This window comes from Labeo rohita, unplaced genomic scaffold (assembly GCF_022985175.1).
Source record: "Labeo rohita strain BAU-BD-2019 unplaced genomic scaffold, IGBB_LRoh.1.0 scaffold_196, whole genome shotgun sequence".
Taxonomy (NCBI): Eukaryota; Metazoa; Chordata; class Actinopteri; order Cypriniformes; family Cyprinidae; genus Labeo; species Labeo rohita.
The window spans coordinates 58794-83237 of NW_026128176.1; the positions used below are offsets into that span (position 1 = coordinate 58794).

At 37.9% G+C, this 24444-nt stretch overlaps 1 protein-coding gene across 1 annotated transcript; it reads left to right on the plus strand.

Moving 5' to 3' along the window:
* The first annotated feature begins 10151 nt into the window (after positions 1–10151).
* LOC127159162 (uncharacterized) lies at positions 10152–11909 on the plus strand. The gene has a single exon (XM_051102066.1). It carries the CDS (start codon positions 10152–10154, stop codon positions 11907–11909), a length of 1758 nt encoding a protein of 585 aa, XP_050958023.1.
* Positions 11910–24444: the final 12535 nt, after the last annotated feature.

The window sequence follows — 24444 nt, forward strand, 5'->3', positions numbered from 1 at the left end:
GAACAAGATGAAGATGAATACAATACATACGCTTGTGTGTATCAATTAGAGCCTGAAGGGTATAATTGGAATGCGGAAAGTGCAGTTTAAATGAATTATAACAGAGTTTGATTTTTGCTTGATTGCTTGATAATCATAGAAATGATTATAGCATTTTATATCCTTATAATCAGAAATATATTCCAGATGATTACATGTATTCAATTGCAAATGATATTAGTCATATTCATGTGTATTTTGATTTAACAGTAATACTAATGTGATTGTTTTGTTTTATATTGATTTGACATTAATACCATTACTAATGTGAATACTAATACGATTGTTTTATACAAGGCACAGGAGTGTTATGTAAGACATTCTGTCTTAAAGTGGCCATTGTGAGATTGTAATAATCTTGACTTCCTGTGCCCTTCTCATACTAACCTGAAAAGCAGACGTGACATACGTCTAGCCTAGAGACTCATAGGACATGATGTACTGTGTGTTTCTTGAAGGGTGTGATGTTTGATTTCACTTCCCTATTTTACCATATAAATGTTGAAGTCTTCCTTTAATAAATGCCTTTGAGTGAATTACACCTTTTCTGTGTGTGGTTGTCTCAATGGTCCAGGATCCTGACTCTGTGCTCCATCGCTCAACTAAAATCGAATCTCGGCAGTCAGTTAAGTTAGATATTAAATTCTAACAATCAGATAATCAGTATAATTTAAGATGAGTGTCTGGCATTTGGAACACATTTTATAATAAAACTTAATAAAAAATCATATTTAGAATATTACATTAATCATATATAATAATAAAGTATTGTTTACAATAAATTCATGATAAAGTATTATAGGATCTCCTTCATGCAGTGTATGAAGCTTTTACAATCTTTGTTTGTCAAGGTCCCGGTGTTACGGTTTAACTGGTGACCATGTTATCTGGTGACCAACTTCCTGGTTCAGGTCCTCCGCACCAGATGTGATGGAACGACAGTGGCAGATTCACCGATTCTGAAAGCACAAACTGACGTGATATTAAGCTGTCTAATAAACGCACACTTGCTCATTACATGATTTTGGTATTCTTGTAAAGATTACAAATTATTGGTATGATGACTCGTAGTCAACAAAAAAAACACAAAAGCTTGTTTGGCATGGGTTTCGAACATGCACAAAATACAGCCGCAGTGTGAGACGACAGTAATGAACTCATTGAGCTATCAAACTGTGCCGATTCAGCTACGGATTTCGAGATTCAAGTAGGATTTTACTCTCTGCATGATTATGCATCTGGCTGAATCAAAAAATGTGCCTGTATTAACTTGTGACCTGTTACTTGTTATGAAAACTAATATTAAAGCAAAAGTATATTACATTTTATGGTTTATGATGTTAAAGTACCTTCAACGGAGTCTCAGACAACTGTAAATTTGTAGCTACTGTGGTTTAATTACAAACGCTATCGTTAAACTTTATTTACTATAGTAAAAACATGGTACATTTTTTTCAGAGACTAGCTGATGTCTCCTTTAATTAATATAAAAACTTGATGTTATTGCCACGTTGTTTTGCCATTTTTCTCGTAGAAATACTTCGGAAACTTGTAATTTGATTTCTTGATTGTAGTGAAAGACATATAACGTTAAATTCTAGTTAAACTCTGCTTATTCTGTTCATGTGTTAATACCTCTCTTTCACCTTTCATTTGTTTATACCACAGACTGGTTTACACACTGAGCTGTTAGCTCGTGATATATGAATATACAGCATTATTAAATGAGCAAAGACAACTTAAAGTAAGGATTCACATATTACTTTTAAGTCCTTTTGATATTGCTCAGACTATATCTGTTACTCAGTCACTGAACTGCGTTAATGTTAAAATATCACTGTTATTTTACTGATATTTTACACAAACAGAACAGTTTTACAAGGTTATATATGGGTACTTTCATGACGTTTTTAAAACGTCTTATTCCAGCGTGCATATTACGTTATTTTAACACCTGAATAAAACGTCCCCCGAAAGTTGTAGTTTGGTCTGGTTTCATTTTCGTAGTGGACGAACGTGATATTATTAAGAAACACAACTGAAAGTAAGGATTCACCCATTACTTATAAATGCTTTTACATACTTTTTAAGTACTTTTAAGAACGTAGTTTTTGCAAGGTTGTATTTGGGTACTTTTATCATCTGGACGTGACTCTCCGCAATCTCTGATGAAATCGGTTGGGTGTTTGAACGCCTACTGGATCCCTGGACAAAAGTTTACAGGGATTCACCCAGTTTAAGACATTTCTAATCATAAAAATCTAATTCTTTACATTTTAATGTATTGTTTTCGTTATAATGTACTGATTCAAATTAGTAATCAATAATCATTTTTATTTTAATGCTCAGCGTGCCTCTCTTAACATGCTCTCACATATGAACAGGCAGCAAATCTGGTGGTGGCGCGGACGGAGCGGGCGCGGGCGCATCAGGCGCAATCATCAAACATATTTCAAAGGAATCCGGCGCCAGGGTCCTTACCGTCTTTGCTGGGTGTTTTGATTTTTGTTTTCTCAGACCATGCACTCACACAAATGCAACCACTTTAAATTGTAGCTAATTAAAACATATTTTGTAGAAGGCAAGTTTTGGTGGGTGATTGACATAATAGACAAATAACAGTTTGATCATGTATTGCTTGTGTTGATCAGGCAGGCCTTTGTATATCTTTGTTTATTGATGTTTATCCATGATTTTAGAATCCCCCAAGAGCTTTTTAGTGCAAACCATTAACCCAAATTATGCAAAGTTACTACTTGAACATTAGTTAAAGCCCAAATTATACAAAATAAGTAATTGAGTTGAAATCATTTGCTGACAGCTTGGTCCCCCCCTGGTTTTGCACCTTACCTCTGCCTCTGGTCTCGTCCCTGTTGTAACGTAATGCATATCATATAAACCTGTAAATAAATACAATTTAAATGTACGTCTCGCACACTTCAGTGCCCTTTGAATAGAACATATACACTCATTTTGAAGTGGAATCATGCCGGAATATCCGGTGATGTCCACCTCGCAAGGCACATACAGTCGAATGGACAGCGTACATGATAAGAAATGCATATGAAATATTCAAAGCGGGGGGCGTGAGGACTGGAGTTTGGAAACGCTGCTCTAATACTATGAGAAGATCCACCGTCTAGTCTCGCCAGCTTCTTTCTTTCTTTTACCTTAGTTAGGTCTAAGCAAATGCATATATTTGTCAGGATTGTGTTCTGTTTTGTCTTGGTTTTCCTAGTGTTTTTCCCTTGTGTTTCTGGTTTAGTCCTGGTTTTCCCCCCTTAGGTTTTTGTTTATTTGGTTCAGTCATGCCCATATTTGTACTTTCCCTCATTATCTCGTTTGTGACCACTCCCCTGTTTTTGTATATTTAAGGTTTGTTTGGTTCACAAGGTTTTGTCGGTGATTATATTGTCTTTGAGTTGTTTAGTCTATGCTGTGTTTGGTTCCCTGCCGTTCCCCTGCGTTTGTTTCATGTTCATTTTTGGATTACTTAATAAAACTACACTTGTTGGGCTCTCCGCTCTCCTCCATCTATTTCCACGCACACCACGACGACGTACAGCGTGACAGAATCACCGACCCGGACAACAACATGAACGCCGAGGAGAGGATTATGAACATTCGGCGGGGATTGAGGCCGTTGGAGCGCTATGTGGAGGAATTTTTGGATGTTTGTCATCTGGTGAGTTGGAGCGATGCCATGGTTAATACGTGTTTTCTAATGGGGCTAAATGATTCCCAGTTGCTAAGTTCCATACCCTATGAGGATCGTTACAAACCGGTTGCTGAATTTATCAACCATGTCCTCACCCTTAGTCATTCCAATTTCTACGTTGATGTGAAAGATTCCGATCTTTCCCCCATTAGAGAACACGTTGCCGCTCCAGCTCACCACCAGCCAGCTTCCTCCACATGCCGTCCCAACCGGCCCGCTCCCTCTGGTCTTCCTGCGCTTCCTCCTGTTCGTTATTCCTCCTCTCTCATCGTCAGTCCGGAGATCGCGGCCAGCCCTCCGAGGTCACGGCCAACCTTGCACGCAAGATGGCTGCCGCCACGCCAGAGTCTGCACGCAAGATGGCTGCCGCCACGCCAGAGTCTGCACGCAAGATGGCTGCCGCCACACCAGAGTCTGCTCGCAAGAGGGCCGCCACGCCAGAGTCTGTCCGCAATGTGACAGTCACGCCCGAATCAGCACGCAAGATGGCCGCCACGCTAGAGTCTACACGTAAGATGGAATCCGTTCCTGAGCCCCCGGCCAAGATGGCCGCCGCACCCGAGCCCCCGGCCAAGATGGCCGCCGCACCCGAGCTCACAGTCCCGCCAGAGCGCCCTCAAGCCACCGCGCCGCCAGAGCGCCCTCAAGCGGCCGCACGCTTTGAGCCAAATCAAGACACCGAGTCACTTTCTGAGCCAAGTCAAGACACTACTTCACTACCCGACTCAAGCCGAAACACAGCCCCATTTCCGAAGACTCAGTTAAGTCACGTCACAACCACTGTTCCAGAAGAGTTTAGTCACATCACTACTGCTGTTCCTGCCCTGCCAAGTTACGTCACAGCAGCCGTTCTCGCTGAGTCAAGTCAAGCGGCTGTGTTCCCCGAGTCTAGTCAAGCTGCGGCTGTGTTCCCCGAGTCTAGTCAAGCTGCGGCTGTGTTCCCCGAGTCTAGTCAAGCTGCGGCTGTGTTCCCCGAGTCTAGTCAAGCTGCGGCTGTGTTCCCCGAATCAAGTCAAGCTGCGGCTGTGTTCCCCGAATCAAGTCAAATTGCAGCTGCTTCTCCTGAATCAAGTCAAGTTTCTGAGTCAGGTCAAGTTACAGCTGTGATTCCTGAGCTGCCGGAGAAGCCGCGCCTATGCCCAGAGGTGTCAGCTCCGGCTGTAGAACCTCCTATGGGGGCGGCGTTCTCCCTTAAATTCTCTGCTTCTCCCTCTTTTCGGTCCCCTTCTTCTGTCCCTGCTCTCCCCAGGTCCCAGGCCGTGACGCAGTTGTCCACACTGCCCTCCAGAGTCTGCGCGCCCTCCAGAGTCTGCGCGCCCTCCAGAGTCTGCGCGCCCTCCAGAGTCTGCGTGCGCTCCTCCAGCGCGCCCTCCTGAGTCGGCTCCTCCGTCAGCGCGCCCTCCTGCGCGCGCTCCTCCTCCAGCGCGCCCTCCTGCGCGCCCTCCTGAGCCAGCACCTTATCCAGCGTTCCCTAGGGCTGTCAGAACCATAAATTCCCCCAAGGGGGGGCTACTTCCCTGATCAGCCATGGCCTCCTGAACTGTTTACCCAGCCATGGCTTCCCGAACCCCTGGACCCGCCATGGCCACAAGGACCGTGTGCTTGGCCCCCTGAATCCTCAGACCCGCCATGGGCCCCTGAGCTCCCTGATCCTCCCACCCACCCTAGTGTGTTAACAGAGTTTATGTTATACGGCTCGTTTAATGAATCGCTGGCCGACACAGGGATCAGCCGTAGAACAGAGATTCTGTTCAAATTCCTTATAAAATCTTAAACAATTCCCTTGTATCTAAATTGTCTTGTTCCCCTTGCCTCACGCTAGAAGTGTGTTGTTTCGATAAGGGGAATTTAACAATTTAAGCAATAGTCCAAAAGGCAGACAGCAATAACAACAGTAGTCCAAAGTGATAGCATTAGTTTGAAAACGAGGGACATGCAGGGTAGAAAACAAAGACAGTCCAAAATAAGATAGGAATAAACGCTCAGAAATGTTCACCATGGAACAAGACTTCGCGAATGACCCAGGTGAGAGCGTGCTATAAATAGCTGGGTGAACAGGGTTCAGGTGTCAGAGGTGATCAGTGCCAGGTACAGGGCTTATGGGTAATGTAGTGTGCAAGGATTATCAAAACTCCGGTGATGGAGCCCTCTGATGGGCCAAAGGGGAAGCTACGGAGGCGCTCTCTGTGACAGGACCAGGATTGAAAACCAACACTATAGAGGAGACATTAAAAATGTGTGTTGTTTGGGGGAACTTCAGTGCCAGGGTCAGGAAACACTGATCTAACAGCATTTTGGCAGCAGGCCAGTTCATATGAAAGTCAAATTTACCAGAACAGGAAAGTGAAAGTGAAAAGCCTGTTGTCAGCTAATCAGTTCTTATAAAGCCTTATATTTACTGAAAAGGAAAACTTAAAGTGAAAGCTTTCAAGATAGTTAGTACCTGCTACAGAGGAAGTACTTTCCATTTGAAGAAGTCTCAGAGCTCACATATCATGCAAACTTGTTTTTTTTTTTTAACAGCCCTTCAAACATTGCCTATGACAGTGGGTGGCCTTGGAGTCAAAAATGGTCAAGGACCATTGGTTCATACAGTGTTTGATTCAGGCTGGATAACTAAACTGAGCCTAGCGTGCTCAATGCTTAAACAGTCTGAGAAATGCAGGACAGGTGCGAGCACAATCAGTCCAGGTTTGTGGGTTCTAGAAAATGTTGTCCCAAAACAAAACTCAGGTGAGGGAGGATTTTCAGAGATGATATTCGTGACATTGAGGGCCAGAGCTTAGAAACCCTCTTCTTGCTGAATCTAGTTGCACTGGTCTATTGGCATTACAAAACCTATACAGAACAGTTCCATTATTTATTTAATAAAACCTGAATTATTAATAAATAAATCCAAAGTTCTGACATGAAACTCTAGATGGTGCAGTCCAATAGGTGTAACTCAATCTGACATAATGCCATCATTAACACATGGCACAGCTGATTAGTTCTCTCCTGAATCGGTAGCCAGTGAGTTCGCTGCTCAACATTCAAATACGTGTACTTTGTTTGCTGTAGCAGTAGCAGCACACTTCAGTTACCCTACACCTTCCCCAGCTCCACCTGTATAGATCTGGTACAGGGTGATTATGTATGCTATATGGATGTTACTCATATATGTTATATGTGCAGCAGCAGTATTTCTTACATGTTCACAGCAGCATGTTGTGGATGTATTGGCAGTAACAAGTCTTGGTACTTGCTCTGCCACAGCAGCAGCAATAGCGTAGCAAATCTATTCCGCCAAAACCAAATACAATAACGTTGTCATGTGCATTACTTTGACAATCCCTCCAAAAGTTGACTGAATGATGAATGATGTCATGCAAATGAATGATGTTAAAGTGGGGATTGCAACTAAAGTCACAATTCATTGACTCAAGACAGAGTAACATTTAAATTTGCAAACAGATTAATTAATTTTACAGTATACTGTAATGCCACGCCAGCAGAAGAAGCCCTTACCCATGGACTGACTGTTGCTGCTCCCTCTGCTGCTTCATGGGTTACTTCCTGTTTGGTGGCCATTTAAGGAGGCCTACACCAAACAGGCCCCGCAAAGTATTGTTTTGCTGTGCGGACTCTACTAAGCGTTTTCTCTGATTTCATTGCCTTGTTTTTGTTATTTTTCCACGGTTTTGGTTCTCGTCATAGTTTTGCCTTGTTTTTGCCATTGTTTTGTTCTGTTTCATTGCCATAGTTTTTGCCTTGTTCCATTGCCTTGTTTATTTGTCACTTTTGGACTGCTCACTGGTATTTGGACTCTGCCTGTTTATCTTGCTTTTGTCTTGCCTACGTGTTACCGTTTGTTTAAAGATCAACCCTGCCTGTCCTGACTACGCTGTGTTAAATAAAGCTCGCATCTGGATCTTACACACTTCCCAGAGTCCTGTTACATACACTTAAAACTGCACATAGATTTATTACATTAATCATCACAATTTGCACCATAAAATTTAATTAATTGAGCATTGTGATGCCGTTTAATAATCCCAGTCAGCTTCTTATAAAGCCCTGTAGTTACTGGAATAAAAAACTGAAAGTAAAACTGTCAAAGTATTTTTTCTTCCACTTTATGGGGAGGAGCACCAGTTGGCAGTTGATATAAAATCCAATGCAGAGGCTTTTTGCAGCTACAGATGAGGAGCAGATCAAGAGGGAATCAAAATAACAGATAACAGTAAGTCTTTTTTGCCTTCACTTCACCTTTGATACTCAAAATATAATATTTTCTTATATACATTTAAGTGTTAAATTAAATTCAGCATGGATGATGATCATCTTTGTTTTGGCTGCTGTGCTTGCCCTAGTTGAATTATGGATTTTAAGATCAAATGGAAAAAAAAGTATTTGATTGCTCTAACTGAAGAATAAATCCTGTATTTGCTAGTGTAACACAAATAGATTTTTCTGCTCTTGCAAGTAGTTTGGCAAAGCCTTGATGTGAAAAGGTATATATGTTCTTAAAATTGTCTAACCTTCTGAGCCATCTAAGTTTATCTTTTCTCTTAAAAGAAAATGTCTTATAGTTTCTGCAGATATAACCTTGGGCTCAGTATTTTAATCATTAAATTACCATCTTTTTAGCAGTAAGATTTATCATATGATATCTTTGTAATGCCAAAAAATGTATGCAAATTTCAATGATCTAGAACTCAGGATGAAGAAAATGAGTCAGAGTATGAGTAATGACAGCCCTGGACCCAGAACAGGAGGACAGAGACTGCCAGTCAGAGAGAGAGAGAGCAGTGGAGCAGACTCTGGCATAGGACTAAACCGGAAACAAGAAACAAAAGCCAGTGAAACAGTCTCCTCAAACATGGTAGGTCACTAATTCTGCATTGATATTATTCATTAAGAAAAGTTAATGTAACAATTTTTCAATAGCAGTAGTAGCACTAAATACAATGTCCATTTAAACTGTGATATTAACCAATATTCTAATTCAATATTCTTTTTCATTCATTATTTTTTAAGACAGTCAGCGGCTGCAATCACAAAAAAAAACAGGGCATTGTCAAGGTGAGTACATTTATCAGAACTACTAGACAAGAATATGTTTAAATACAAAATATATTTGAAATATTTTTAAAGTGGTTCTTTTTTAGAATTTTCTATAAGTGTGATAAACAACATTAAAGCCAGAGGAATAAATATATATTCTGTAAAAAAAAACTTTTAAATGTACTGTTTAATTTTTATGCGACTTGATCTTTTCCCTTAAAAGAAAATGTCTTACAGTTTCTGCAGATATAACCTTGGGCTTCAGTATTTTTTAATCATTAAACTACCATTTTCTTAGCAGTAGGATTTATCATATGATATCCTTGTAATGCCAAAAAAATGTATGCAAATTTCAATGATCTAGAACTCAGGATGAAGAAAATGAGTCAGAGTATGAGTATTGACAGCCCTGGACCCAGGACTGGAGGACAGAGACTGCCAGTCAGAGAGAGAGAGAGCAGTGGAGCAGACTCTGGCATAGGACTAAACCGGAAACAAGAAACAAAAGCCAGTAAAACAGTCTCCTCAAACATGGTAGGTCACTAATTCTGCATTGATATTATTCATTAAGAAAAGTTAATGAAACAATTTTTCAATAGCAGTAGTAGCACTAAATACAATGTCTATTTAAATTGTGATAACCAATATTCTAATTCAATATTCTTTTTCATTCATTATTTTTCAAGACAAACAGTCAGTTGCTGCAATCACAAAAAAAAACAGGACATTGTCAAGGTGAGTACATTTATCAGAACTACTAGTCAAGAATATGTTTGAATACAAAATATATTTGAAATATTTTTAAAGTGGTTCTTTCAGAATTTTCTATAAGTGTGATAAACGTCATTAAAGCCAGAGGAATAAATATATACTCTGTAAAAAAATACTTTTAAATGTACTCTTTAATTTTTATGCGACTTATTCTCCAGTGAATATAACTAAAACTTGTTAAACACTCTACTCTGTTAAACAAGTCTACTTTATATATTTGGCAAAAATCATAATTGGGATTAATTGTAGACCACATATGGTTTGTGTGTTCACTATACAATGCTGTTCAAAATGTAGTAATCACTGTGATTACTAAAAAATAAATGCTTAAAGGTTTTTATTATTAAAAAAAAAAAATTTCTTTAACCTTTCTTAATTTCTTAACTAATTATGTTTAGTGATATTGCACAAGGTTGTATTCACCTCATTTCTATACTGTATTTATAAATTTAAGCACAAACAACTATTTCCTTTTCCAGCAGAGGTAAAAAAAGGTCAGAAAAAGACAAGTACACTCTGTCAGTCCAAAGTTAAATCTAAACAAAAAACATCAAGAGAAAACACAAGCAGCAAAACCATGGAAGACCACAGCAATGAAAGGGGTTTAAGTGTTGCACAAATTATAAAGGACAAATGGAGTAAAGAAACAGAAAATGGAAACGATGAAAATCTACCAATGTTTAAACTCCAGCTGTATGAAACATGGCAGAACAGTGATGGATTCTGCAGAAGAAGGACATTTGGGACAGAAAATGCAAAACAGAAAAAGACCATTATGATGATTGGAGCCACAGGTGCAGGAAAAACCACTTTAATTAACAGCATGATCAACTACATTCTGGGAGTGCAATGGAAAGACGGCTTCCGGTTTGTGCTAATAGATGAAGGGAAACAGAAATCCCAGGCTGAAAGTCAGACATCAGAGATCACAGCATATCAGATCAATCACATGGATAATTTCGAGGTTCCATATACTCTGACCATTGTGGACACACCAGGCTTCGGTGACACCAGAGGAATTGCACATGACCAGAAAATCATAGCACAGATTCGGGAGTTCTTTTGTGCCCGTGGAGGGATTGACTGCATTGATGCCGTTTGTTTTGTAGTACAGGCTTCACTTGCCCGTCTGACACACACACAGAAATACATCTTTGATTCCATTCTTTCTATATTTGGTAAGGATATTGCTGAAAACATCCTTATGATGGTCACTTTTGCAGATGGGAAAACTCCTCCTGTTCTTGAGGCCATCAAAGTTTCTGAGGTGCCCTGTTCTACCAATAAGTCTGGAGAACCACTTCACTTTAAGTTCAACAACTCTGCTGTGTTTGCTACCAATAATAAAGAAGCAGAAAATGAGGAGTCTGACTGTGAAAACTTTGACCACATGTTCTGGAAGTTAGGATTTTCTAGCATGAAAAAATTCTTTACATCTCTTAACGAGATGGAAACCAAGAGCCTGTCTCTGACACAGGAGGTCCTAAAAGAGCGGAAAAACCTAGAAGTGCTTGTGGAAGGCCTCCAGCCCCAGATAAATGCTGGTCTGACAAAACTGGATGAAATCAAGAAGACAAGAGCTGCTCTGGAGCAGCACAAGGCCAAAATGGATGCCAACAAGGATTTTGAATATGAATTAGAAGTAACTGTCCCAAAACAGATTGAAAACAAAACAGGCTCCTTTCTGACCAACTGCCAAATTTGTCACTTCACATGTCATAAAACATGCGCTATTCCAGACGACAAAGATAGACATGGTTGCGTGGCCATGGAACATGGAAAGTGTACAGTCTGTCCCGGAAAATGTGTTTGGAATGTGCACTTTAATCAGAAATACAGATGGGAGTATGTCAAAGAAAAGAGAAAGGAAACTTATCAGGATTTAAAAAGGCGTTTTGAGGATGCACACGGAGAGGTCATGTCAAAAGAGAAGATCTTTAATGAACTTAAAAATGAGCTTCAGGTTGTCCGGAAAATTGTGACTGGACTAATTGAGAAATCTCAAAAGTCCTTGGTACGACTGCAGGAAATTGCTCTCAAGCCCAATCCTCTGTCTACACCTCAGTACATTGATCTGATGATTATGACGGAAAAACAAGAAGCCAAGCCTGGATTTCAAGATCGCATTCAGTCTTTAATGGAAGTCAGGAAGAATGCAGAAACCATCAGTAAGGTTTCCACAGGAGAAGCACTTCCAGAAGGTTTGAAAGCATGCCAACCTGAAACAAGAAATAACGATTCCTTTAATGCAATGGTCCTGGTCAGAAAGGGGATAAAATATGTTGAAGAAACAGCAACTAAGCTTAAAAACACTTTCATACATAAAAAAGAGTAAAAGATGTCTTAATTCTGTGCATGATGTACACATACCTGTATTTCAACAGCTCGGTAAATGAAAAGAGAGAAAATCATATGTCCAAATCTTATATGTTGTAATAAATGAATTAAACATGTTATGTATGATACAAAAGATCAGATTACATAAGAATGCTGGTTTGGGATTGTGTAATTTTATTTTCATTGATTATAGTCATTCATTCTGAATGAACAACAAAATAATCATGCAACTAGTGTTAAACATTCTTTATATATATATATTGGTACATCCAAATTTCGAGTGTATAAGAATGTCAAAGGTTGTTTTGATTATTTATTTCTTATTGGTCATGTTTTCTCACTTTTGTTAAGAATTGTGTATTTCTTTAAAATTATTTTAGTAATTTCTTCTATTGTATGTTCATTTACAATTTGAGTGTAATACTTTATCAATTATTCTTTTTTTCTTAAGGTTATATACTCATTACATAGGGGATTTTTATCACTGGTATTTTTTTAAGGGCTTGTTTTTGTACCACTTATTTTGACTGATATGTCATTTGTAACATGTTTTCCTGGCTACATAATTGATGTCACATCTTTTATGTAGATGATGTTCCATTTGATTAGATCCATGTTTTTTTTTTTTTTTTTAGAATTCACTGCACTGAATGTACTGTGGTTCTGCTACTGTAAGAGCTAAATAAACTAATCTGCAGAGACAAGATATGCTTATGTAGTGTTTAGGGGGGACGAAATTTGGATGTAGCAGACTACGCCACCCTATTACAGGGAACTAGAAAATTACTCAATGGAAGCATACAGGTTCACTAGTGCAATTAAGGGCCCAAGATGTGGATATCAAAAAGATACAAAACTTTATTCAATCCAATCAATGATAAAAACTAAAAGAAACTGCATAGCATTGGCTTAAACACAATTCACACACTTGCGTACAATAAGCAGGAAGCAAGGTTTACCAAAGACAAGTAAGCCAGCAATTGAGCCTATGGCTCCTATAGCACAAATTGTTCCAAATGCACAAGTCTCACCATACACACATGGACACGCAGTGGAATCAACAGCCATACACAGCACACAGTGACAAGGAACCCACCACCATCTAAGAAGACTGGCTGGCAACCTGCCCTGGACCTCAGCTCCTGTAACAAAGAAACAATTTCTCACAATGAAAATGCTGACAACACATAAATTTCACTAAAATAACACAAAATAAAGTATACTCAAATAAAGCAAAAGAAAATGAAAGAAAAAAACACTAGCAAATGAATAACACTCTTAAACAATACAAATACTAAACAAATTACGAATTAACCAGCTTTTATAAAGGACCCAAACAACTTAGGGTCATTAAATGATCTTATCACAAAGCTGGTATCACAAAACCCAATTAAACAACGAAATTAAACAACAACAAAAAATACCTTTCAAATGTACATTCAACACAAATAATACATAAATAAGCAGGGTTGGGTGTAGTTCACACTACTCTCCACTTATCACACAACAGAAGACTAACAAATCAGAAAAAAAAGAAAAAAAAAATTCACATAAACAATTATAAACAAAGAAACCAAAACCCACCAAATATATAAACTACAATCCTAAATACACACACACACAAAGCAGATGCAAGCAGCACAAACTCCAAAGCGGTGCACAATAGATGAACAAGGCAGGCTCCAAAAGCAACACGAGCTCCGACGATGCAGTATGTATAAGACAGTAGTAAGTGTTGCACAAGTTTAAATCAAAAATGCAGATTGTTCCTGAAAATACAGACATAAAACAATTACACTATAAACTATTAAGAAACAATAAACCTCAGAACACATAGTTTACATACCTTCTGATCACGGCCACAGCATTTGATCTAACAAAATGACGGCGCAAAAACAAGAGGCATCACCATGCCACAGCAAAGGACTGCAAAGGGGAAAAACATTAAAGCGAGTGAACGATGAGAATTCTGCTCTAAGATGTAACAGCCGCTACATATGAGAGGCCCTATAAGACATATTTCAAACTTTATTCACGCACACACAATCAAAGCATTCACACACACTATCAAACTCTCTCTCGCAAACTATTGTAAGGTCCACGCAATGGACTACTTGCACAACTACTTCCGCGTTCTACTTGTTAGGGCTCGGGAGTTTCCGGTTAGCGTTCAGCGCACCTACATACAGACAGTTTCTCATGAGAACGCAGATTATTATTACATTTTAGGGCTGTCATTTCTTTAAAAAACAATTAATCATATTCTCTGCGTTAACATGGATCATATTCAACCTGCTGAGATGTTACTATAAATATATTTACCTTCCGTATGTGCATTCTGAATAATAAATAAATATATTTTAATATAACAGTATTTTTCTTTTACTGTTCATATTTCATACCTGATGAATGTACAGTTTTAAACGAGTTTGACTGAACACCCTTACGAAAATCAACCATGGTTTTACTTTAGTAAAAGTGCCATGTTTTTCCCATTTTTACTATTTGTATAACACTTTTGCTACAAATAGCCCACCATCGTTAAACTGTAGACAGTGTAGTATACCTGAGTTAATTTGTTGTTATATGGTTTAACTTCAATTGCAGTTTTTGGTTTTATTTGTAGTAAAACCATGGCTAATTTGTTTGTGCGCGTTGATGCTCTTATTCCGAGCCCATACTGCTTATTCCATGGTTTAAAGTGGCTGAATGAATGTTATTTAATGATGTAAAACATTTAAATAAATTTTTACAGTAACACACTGACAGTGCGACTATTGAATATTCATATTTTGGCATTAGACTACATACAGTGAAATGATGACAGAATATGACACAGAATAGTGACTAATATATTTAACACAGATAAATAAAGGTTCATTATGATCTTATTTATCAGATCCCACAAACTGCAGATTCGCGATTAGGCCACTATAGAGCACTGACAGTGACACCCTGTGGTGAACAATTACGTATGATTACTAGCCACCGCTTTCTCAGATCAGTTGAAATGTTGGTTTAAAACTTCATGTTCCCTTAAGTTTGGAAAATTCTGTACATTAATCATCAGAATATGTGTTCTCCTGTCTCTGAAAATTTCCGAACTTGAAATCATCCAGCGAAATCTCATTTTATTAGGCGTTTAAGTCAACTAGACATTTACAGCGCATTGAAAATGTACATAACCGGAACTAACTGAGCCCTACGATTTCAAAATGGAAGTGCGTCACACGGCTCAGTGCAAGTAGTCCATTGGCCCGATGGAGGTATCCAATGGTGGATGAAGGTTTCTGATCTTCTTGCTACACTTCTTTAAGTACTTCAGACCCAGACAGACATCCCCCAAAATGGAGACAGGAACTAACAGTTTGAATTTGCATTCAGTCCTAGACTTGATCGTTTGCACCTTTTGGGGAAAGATGGTAATTTGCATGAAAGACACTGGGAAATAGTACAACCTCAACAGTGAGCAATATATCTCTGAACTTTTAGGATCTGTTTACCTTTTAGTTTACTTCTTGTGAGAATGAGACCATTGTACCAGACACACAGTGACAGTTCAAATGATACTAAACATGACTATGGATATCACTTTTCGTATTCGTGTAGAACATTATATTATGCTATTGACCAGTCTAAGTGTGCTGAGTGAGAGGAGATGGGTGAGGGGAAGTAGATGGAAGGAATAGGTGGAAAGGGGCTTTTCTCACATCTTCTCTCAGTGAGATGTGGAAACAAATGTCTATATCTTAATACACTGTGTGTGTATTGTCCGTCTCAGAAGATCAAAGTGTCTGAGGTTCTGTAAACCTTACACTATCAAACTCTCTCTCGCACACTGTCCAACTCTCTCGCGCAAACTATCAAACTCTCTCTCGCAAACTATCAAACTCATTCACACGCTATCAAACTTTCTCTCGCACACTATCAAGCTTATTCACACGTGCGCTATGAAACTCTCTCGCACAGTTCATTAGGGGCCAAGCACCGAAGGTGCGGTGGCACCTATTGTATCCGTTGGCGTTATTATTCTTCCTCTTCCGCCGCAAGTCTATGGCAGCCCATAGAACCGCTTGCGGGAAAGTTGTATAATTTTGCACACTGATAGAGGACAGTCCCAACATTAACCATAGCAAGTTTGGAGTCTCTAACTCAAACTCTCTAGCGCCACCACTTGTCCAAACTTTCAAAAGATTTATGCTAATAACGTTTGAACCGTAAGCCACACAACAAAAATTCTTTTTTCCTCTGATTCCTTGGCTTATGCCAAGTCGAATGGACACCAAAATTCAAAAATCGTAAGGTTAATTTTTTCGCTATTCTCAATTGTTCGTAAAACCTACTTTTTCGAACTCGTTCTAGGCCGTTGCACCGATTGTCACAAAAATTGCACCAGATCATCTTCAGACCACGCTGGCAAAAAGTCATGGAATTCAAGTCGATTCGTCCAGCTGTTCACAAATAACACACGAAAGAATTCTACGAAAAGCTAGCAAAAATCAATGTGAGGCTATATCTCCGTAACAGTTTGGCATATTGACACCAAACTTGGTGTGTGTTATAACAAGCATGACCTGAGGCTACCTGCAGTGTTTCGGTGCAGTGCCCCTAGTGGTCAGGAGATACAAAAAATGGCTATTTTTCTTTATAACATCTGAATGATTTGTCCAAAAATCACAAAACTGGTCTCTTTAGATTCGGTGTGTCATACCGAGTCGAACCATATCCAATGTCAGCCATTTTGGGTGTCGGCCATTTTGAATTTAGATTTAAAATGCTTTATCTTGAGAACAGATTAGCGTATCGTTTCGACATTAATTACAAAAATGTTCGGCACCATGCCCTGAATGTACATAAAAATTTTTGGGCCAAAAGTTATAACGAAATTTCGAAAAATGCTAATAACTTTTGCGTACATTAGCCTATTGAAATAAAACTGATTTTGATAGATTCCTTCAGTCATGCTGAGAACACCGATACCAATTTTGGCCGAACTTCCTGTCTGCCATTTTGATTCATGTTGAAAACATACTTTTTCGAACTCCTCCTAGACCGTTAGTCCGATCTTCACCAAATTTGACTCAGATCATCTTCAGACCTTGCTGACAAAAAGTTATGGATTTCGTGTCGATATACGAAACGGTTTTCGTTTAACGCATCAACGAATTTGCTGGAAAGATGCCAAACTACATCTGAGGCTGTATCTCTGAAAACCTTTGAAATATTGACACCAAGTTTTATACGTGCCATTGTCACCTCACACTGACCACGCCATATCAATTTGGTAACAGTGCCACCTATTGGTCAGAAGTAATACACCATTCATTAAACATTAACAATGAAATTTCCAAAAATGCTAATAACTTGTGATTGCATTAGCCTAATGTAATAAAACTGGTCTCAAAATATTCCTTGGGTCATGCCGACAACATACATACTAATTATACCATACTTGGCCAAACTTCCTTTCCGCCATTTTGATTAATGTACAAAACCTACTTGTTCGTACTTCTTCTAGACCGCTGATCGGATTTTCACCAAAATTTAGTCAGATCATCTTCGGACTGTCCTGACTCAAAGTTATGGATTTCGTGTTGATAGAGTAAACCATTTTCGTACAGCGCCACTACAGATTTTAGGCTTGATGCCAAAATGATTCTGAGGCTGTATCTCTGTAAAGCTTTGGCATAATGACACCAAAATTTGTGTGTGTCATTGTGACCTCACACGGAACACATCACATCAATTTGAAAACAGCACCACTTATTGGTCAAAAGTAATAAGCCATTAAATTATGTTATTGGTTGTATTTATGATTTTTCAGCCATTTCAACTGATATCATCCTAAAATGACTTTAGTTACTCATTGTTACAGTCGGTCTGTTGCTCCTTGCCATGCTTAGCTCCTCATTCTGCCTCTGTTGTGCTTGGCCCTGCAATTGCTGCTTGCAGCTATATTTAGGGGGCCAAGCACCAGAGGTGCGGTGGCACCTATTGTATCCGTTGGCGTTATTATTATTAGGGGCCAAGCACCGAAGGTGCGATGGCACCTATTGTATCCGTTAGCATTCCTATTATTATTCTTCTTCTTCCGCTCTGGAAGTCTATGGCAGCCCATAGAACCGATTGCGGGAAAGTTGTGAAATTTGGCACACTGACAGAGGACAGTCCCATAATTGACCATAGCAAATTTGGAGTCTCTAACTCAAACTCTGTAGCGCCACCACCTGTCCAAAATTTCAATAATTTTATGCTAATAACTTTTGAACCATAAGGCACAGAATCAAAATCTTTTTTTCTATGAATCCTTGGCTCATGCCGAGTTGAATGAAGTCCAAAATTTTAAAATCGTAAGGTTTAGTTTTTTTCTATAAATTTTTGTTCATAAAACATACTTTTTCGAACTCGTCCTAGACGGTTTGTCTGATTTTCACCAAATTTGACTCAGATCATCTTCAGACCATGCTGACAAAAAGTTATGGATTTTGTGTCGATACACGAAAAGGTTTTCGTTTAGCGCATCAGTGAATTTGCTGGAAAGATGCCAAACTACATCTGAGGCTGTATTTCTGCAAAGCTTTGACATATTGACACCAAATTTTATATGTGCCATTGTCACCTCACACTGATCACACCACATCAATTTGGTAACAGTGCCTCCTATTGGTCAGAAGTAATACACCATTCATTAAACATTAATAATGAAATTTCCAAAAATGCTAATAACTTCTGATTGCATTAGCCTATCGTAATGAAACTTGTCTCAAAATATTCCTTGGGTCATGCCGACAACATACATGCCAATTATACCACAGTGGGCCAAACTTCCTTTCTGCCATTTTGATTAATGTACAAAACCTACCTTTTGTAACTTCTCTTAGACCATTGGTCCGATTATCACCAAATTTGACTCAAATCATCTTCAGACAGTCCTGACTCAAGGTTATGGATTTCGTGTCGATAGTCTCTAACTCAAACTCTCTAGCGCCACCACTTGTCCAAACTTTCAAAAGATTTATGCTATACATTTGAACCGTAAGCCACACAACAAAAATTCTTTTTTCCTCTGATTCCTTGGCTTATGCCGAGTCGAATGGACACCAAAATTCAAAAATCGTTAGGTTTAGTTTTTTCGCTAAAAACCTACTTTTTCGAACTCGTCCTAGGCCGTTGCACCGATTGTCACAAAAATTTATCCAGATCATCTTCAGACCATGCTGGCAAAAAGTTATGGAATTCAAGTCGTTTCGTCCAGCCGTTCACGAATAACACGCGAAAGAATTGTACGAAAAGCTAGCAAATATCAATGTGAGGCTATATCTCCGTAATAGTTTGTCATATTGACACCAAACTTGGTGTGTGTTATAACAAGCATGACCTGAGCCTACCTGCAGTGTTTCGGTGCAGTGCCCCCTAGTGGTCAGGAGATACGAAAAATGGCTTTTTTTCTTTATAACGTCTGAATGATTTGTCCAAAAATCACAAAACTGGTCTCTTTAGATTCGGTGTGTCATACCGAGTCAAACCATATCCAATTTTCCCATGTCAGCCATTTTGGGTGTCGGCCATTTTGAACTTAGCTTTAAAATGCTGTATCTTTAGAACGGATTAGCGTATTGTTTCGACATTAATTACAAAAATGTTCGGCACCATGCCCTGAATGTACATAACAATTTTGGGGCCAGCGCCACCTTGTGGTCAAAAGTTATAAGGAAATTTATAAAAATGCTAATAACTTATGTGAAAAATGGTTAATTGTAATGAAAGTGATCTCAAAATATTCCTTGGGTCAGGCCGAGAACATTGATACCCATTATGCCAAAATTGGCCTAACTTCCTGTTCGCCATTTTGATTAATGTAGAAAACCTACTTTTTCGAACTTCTCCTAGACCGTTAGTCGGATTTTTACCAAATTTGACTCGGATCATCTTCAGACCATGCTGACAAAAAGTTATGGATTTCGTGTCGATATTTGAAACCGTTTTCATTTAACGCATCAACGAATTTGCTGGAAAGATGCCAAAGCGCACCTGAAGCTGTATCTCTGCAAAGCTTTGAGATATTTGCACCAAATTTTGTATGTGGCATTATCACCTCACAGTGATTACATCATATCAATTTGGTAACAGCGCCACCTATTGGTCAGGAGTAATAAACCATTCATTAACTATGAATTATAAAAAGGACAAAAATGCTAATAACTGTAGATAGCATTAGCCTATTGTAATGAGATTAGTCTCAAAATATTCCTTGGGTCATGCTGACAACATAGATACCAATTATGACACAGTTGGTCAATCTTCATGTCCGCCATTTTGGTTTATGTTGAAAACCTACTTTTTCAAACTAGTCCTAGACCGTTCGTCCGATTTTCACCAAAATCGAGTCAGATCATCTTCGGACGGTGCTGACAAAAAGTTATGGATTTCATGTTGATTCGTCCAGTCGTTCACGAATAACACGCGAAAGAATTCTACGAAAAGCTATCAAAAATCAATGTGAGGCTATATCTCCATAACAGTTTGGCATATTGACACCAAACTTGGTGTGTGTTATAACAAGCATGACCTGAGGCTACCTGCAGTGTTTCGGTGCAGTGCCCCTAGTGGTCAGGAGATACGAAAAATGGCTATTTTTCTTTATAACGTCTGAATGATTTGTCCAAAAATCATTCAGACGTCAAAAAAATCAAAACTGGTCTCTTTAGATTCGGTGTGTCATACCGAGTCGAACCATATCCAATTTTCCCATGTCAGCCATTTTGGGTCTCAGCCATTTTGAATTTAGTTTTAAAATGCTGTATCTTGAGAACGGATTAGCGTATCGTTTTAACATTAATTACAAAAATGTTCGGCACCATGCCCTGAATGTACATAAAAATTTTGGGGCCAGCGCCACCTTGTGGTCAGAAGTTATAACGAAATTTCGAAAAATGCTAATAACTTTTGCGTACATTAGCCTATTAAAATAAAACTGATTTTGATAGATTCCTTCGGTCATGCTGAGAACACCGATACCAATTTTGCCAATTTTGGCTGAACTTCCTGTCCGCCATTTTGATTCATGTTGAAAACCTACTTTTTTGAACTCCTCTTAGCCTGTTTGTCTGATTTGCACCAAATTTGACTCTGATCATCTTCCGACCAAGCTGGCAAAAAGTTATGAATTTTGCGTCGATACACAAAACAGTTTTTGTTTGGCGGATTAATGAATATGCCATACAGATGCCACACTGCATCTGAGGCTGTATCTCTGCAAAGGTTGGAGATGTTTACACCAAACTTTGTATGTGCCGTTGTCACCTCACACTGACCACGCCACACCATTTTGGTTACAGCGCCACCTATTTGTCAAGAGTAATAATCCATTCATTAAACATAAATAATGAAATTTCCAAAAATGCTAATAACTTTAGTTAGCATTAGCTTATTGTAATAAAACTGGTTTTGCTGGATTCCCAGGATCATGCAGAGAACATCAATACCTATTTTGCCATAATTGGCTGAAATTCCTGTCAGCTATTTTTATTCATGTTGAAAACCTATTTTTTCAAACTCCTCCTAGACCGTTAGTTCAATTTACACCAAATTTGACTCTGATCATCTTCAGACCATGCTGCCAAAGAGTTATGGATTTTGTGTTGATAGATGAAATTGTTTTCTTACAGCACCACTACAAATTTTAGGCATAGTGCCAAAATCACTCTGAGGCTTTATCTGTGCAAAGCTTTGACATAATGACGACAGAACAAAACATGAAATTGCCACTGACTACAATAGAGTTTTATGATATAAAATGCTATATTTTATAGAACAGGACAGGACTTGTGGCTAAGTGTAATGTCCCATACTATGAATTTGTGTTGTGCATTTCACTTACTGAATTGCATTCACACAGTAGTGAACACACACTGTGTACACCTTGTGCAGTTTAGCATTTTTTTTTTTTTTGTACTGAAGTACACTACAGCATTAAATTACATTTTAAAATATATTCACATATAAAGCAGCTATTTTAAATAGTAAAAAAAGTATATCACAATTTTACTGGTTTTGCTGTAGTTTGGATTAAATAAATGCAGTCTTGGAGAACAGAGGAGAATTCTTTGAAAAAAACTTTACAAATCTTACTGTTCAAAAATGTTTGTATATATGTGTAGGCATTAGTGTTCTATATTGTGAATGCATTATAGTATTGCCATTCAGACTTGTTGTTTAAATAAAAAGCAGGCATGTGATCACCTAGAAGCAAGAAAATCTTACTACACCAAAGTTACACAACAAAGTAATACCCAAGCCATGACCCCAGCACTTATTATTAATAGGAAAAAGCAGCATGTATTAATCATCAAGAAGAAATAAGAATAAATTAATAAATAATTTATAAATATACCATGAATATCTAATATAAAAGTATATAATATAAAAGTACTGCTAGAATTGTTGTTAATAAAGCACCTGTCAAAACCTTTGAAAATTACAATTTTTAATTATTAACTATTAATTTTAAAACTCTCTTCTGCTTGTGAAGGTTGCATTTATTTAATTAAAATTAAGTAAAATTGGCAATATTGTAAAATGTATATTGTAAAATTTAAGTTACTGCTGTGATGCATTGCATAATTGCTCCATTTTTCAGTGTCACATGATCTTTCAGAAACCATTACAATAAACTTGATGTTCAAGAAACAGTTTTGATTATTATCTTAGTTGAAAACAATTGTGCTGATACATTTTATTTTTCAGGACTGTTCGATAAATAGAAAGTTATATTTTTAATTATATTTTTATTTTATATATTTTTATTTATTTTATTTATTTATTATTTTTTATTTTTAATTATATATTTTTAAAATTTGTTAAAGCATTTATTAAATAATGAAAGTTTAAATGTCTTTACTTTTCACTCATTTTCATCACAAACATTTGAGTGTATCATTGTTTCCAGCCTACTGTTACAGCACACATGTAGCGCATCAGACTGTAGCCTATACTTGTATTGTATCACAACCGTTGTGTATTTTATTGCAGCAGTAAGCAATCTGACATTCCCACCATTCATAAAAAGGTAGGACGAGTATCACGCTTCAGGGCTGATTGTACTCATTTGGTACTTTGAACCATTTGAACCTGCAGATGGAGCTGTAAGCTCATACTATTCCGTCCATGATGTTTTATAAAATATAACGGTTTCGTAGTTTATTCAGCTAATAAGGCCATTCGTGATTTCAATCGTCATGCAATATAAACAGAATTACTCTGACCACTCTGCATGCACACAGCTGCAGCCAGAGGTGCTTCATAAGCCCCGGACTTTTTCGTTCAGGTCGCCGAGTATTGCTGGCGTATATCGCTGCGTTTGTGAATAGTTTGTGATAGCAACCTAACGGAGCCAGATTCCGGTCTAGTTCATACTTATTAAGAAGCCTATATAACTAGGAACTAATGCCATGATCAAGTCCTCCTGGGACGTTCATACCATAATATAATATTTTCAAATAATCAATTTTTCTATTATTAAAAAAACATTTTTTTTTTTAGTCTGTTATTTGAGATCTATTTGGTCCATCTCCCTTTATGAGGTTTCATTTGATTCCACTAAAAGGCAGTAAACAGGATTTTTTTTTTCTTTGTATCATTTATTTTAAAAAAAGTTACTGAAATTTAATTTAGCGCTCTGGGGGGCGTGTCCAAAAACACAAAAAAAAAAAAAAAAAAAAAAAAAAAAGGCAAAACTAGTTAGAGCTCAAGAGGTTAACGCCAAACTCTGCAGATGGCACAAATCCTTTTCAGCACCACAATAATTGATGGATATCTAAAATATAAAAATAAGGAGGAAGCATAAAACAATCCAGACGCCTGGCCCACATCTGAGCTATAACGTTATAATTGTCCAGAAGCCGTAAAACTATGCGACATAACACATACAGCAACAACGCATCTGACTTTATATTCTAGTTTCCATGACCTAAGATGTATTATAAGTGTGTGTGAAGTATAATAAAATGGTTTACTGTACGCTTGGTTACACTTAGACTACTTAAATAAAAGGCAATACTCTATATATTTAGTTTGTATATTTATTCTTATCCAAAGTTTTTTTTTTTTTTTATGAGCTATATAAAGTTATATATATGCCGATGACAATTTTATTCATATAGCACTATAAAACAACATGTTGACCAATCTGCTTTACATCAATGTGTTTTATTTTTAATGTGGAGTAAAAATATGTGGCTTATATGCAACATTTAAAATAATACATAGTACTGTACATTTATATTTTAATACTGTAGGAATGTAATATCATGCTTTTCACATAAGGCAGTGATGAGAAATAACAGAGCTGGAAATGGTTAACCCATTATATAGTTAGTAGTGGAGCGTGGAGGGGAAATTATTGCTGCTCCACTCCAATTAAAGTCTCAGGTAGACGATGAAGCTGTCACATTTTCATTTCTGTTTACTGTTTTATACAAAGCAGTTTTTGTGGCTGTTTCTCTGTAACATTTTTATTTTCATTGGGATAAATC

What these genes read in the sequence shown, in the direction of transcription:
- LOC127159162 (XM_051102066.1), top strand. Translation starts at nt 10,152, where the DNA reads ATGGAAGACCACAGCAATGAAAGGGGTTTAAGTGTTGCACAAATTATA.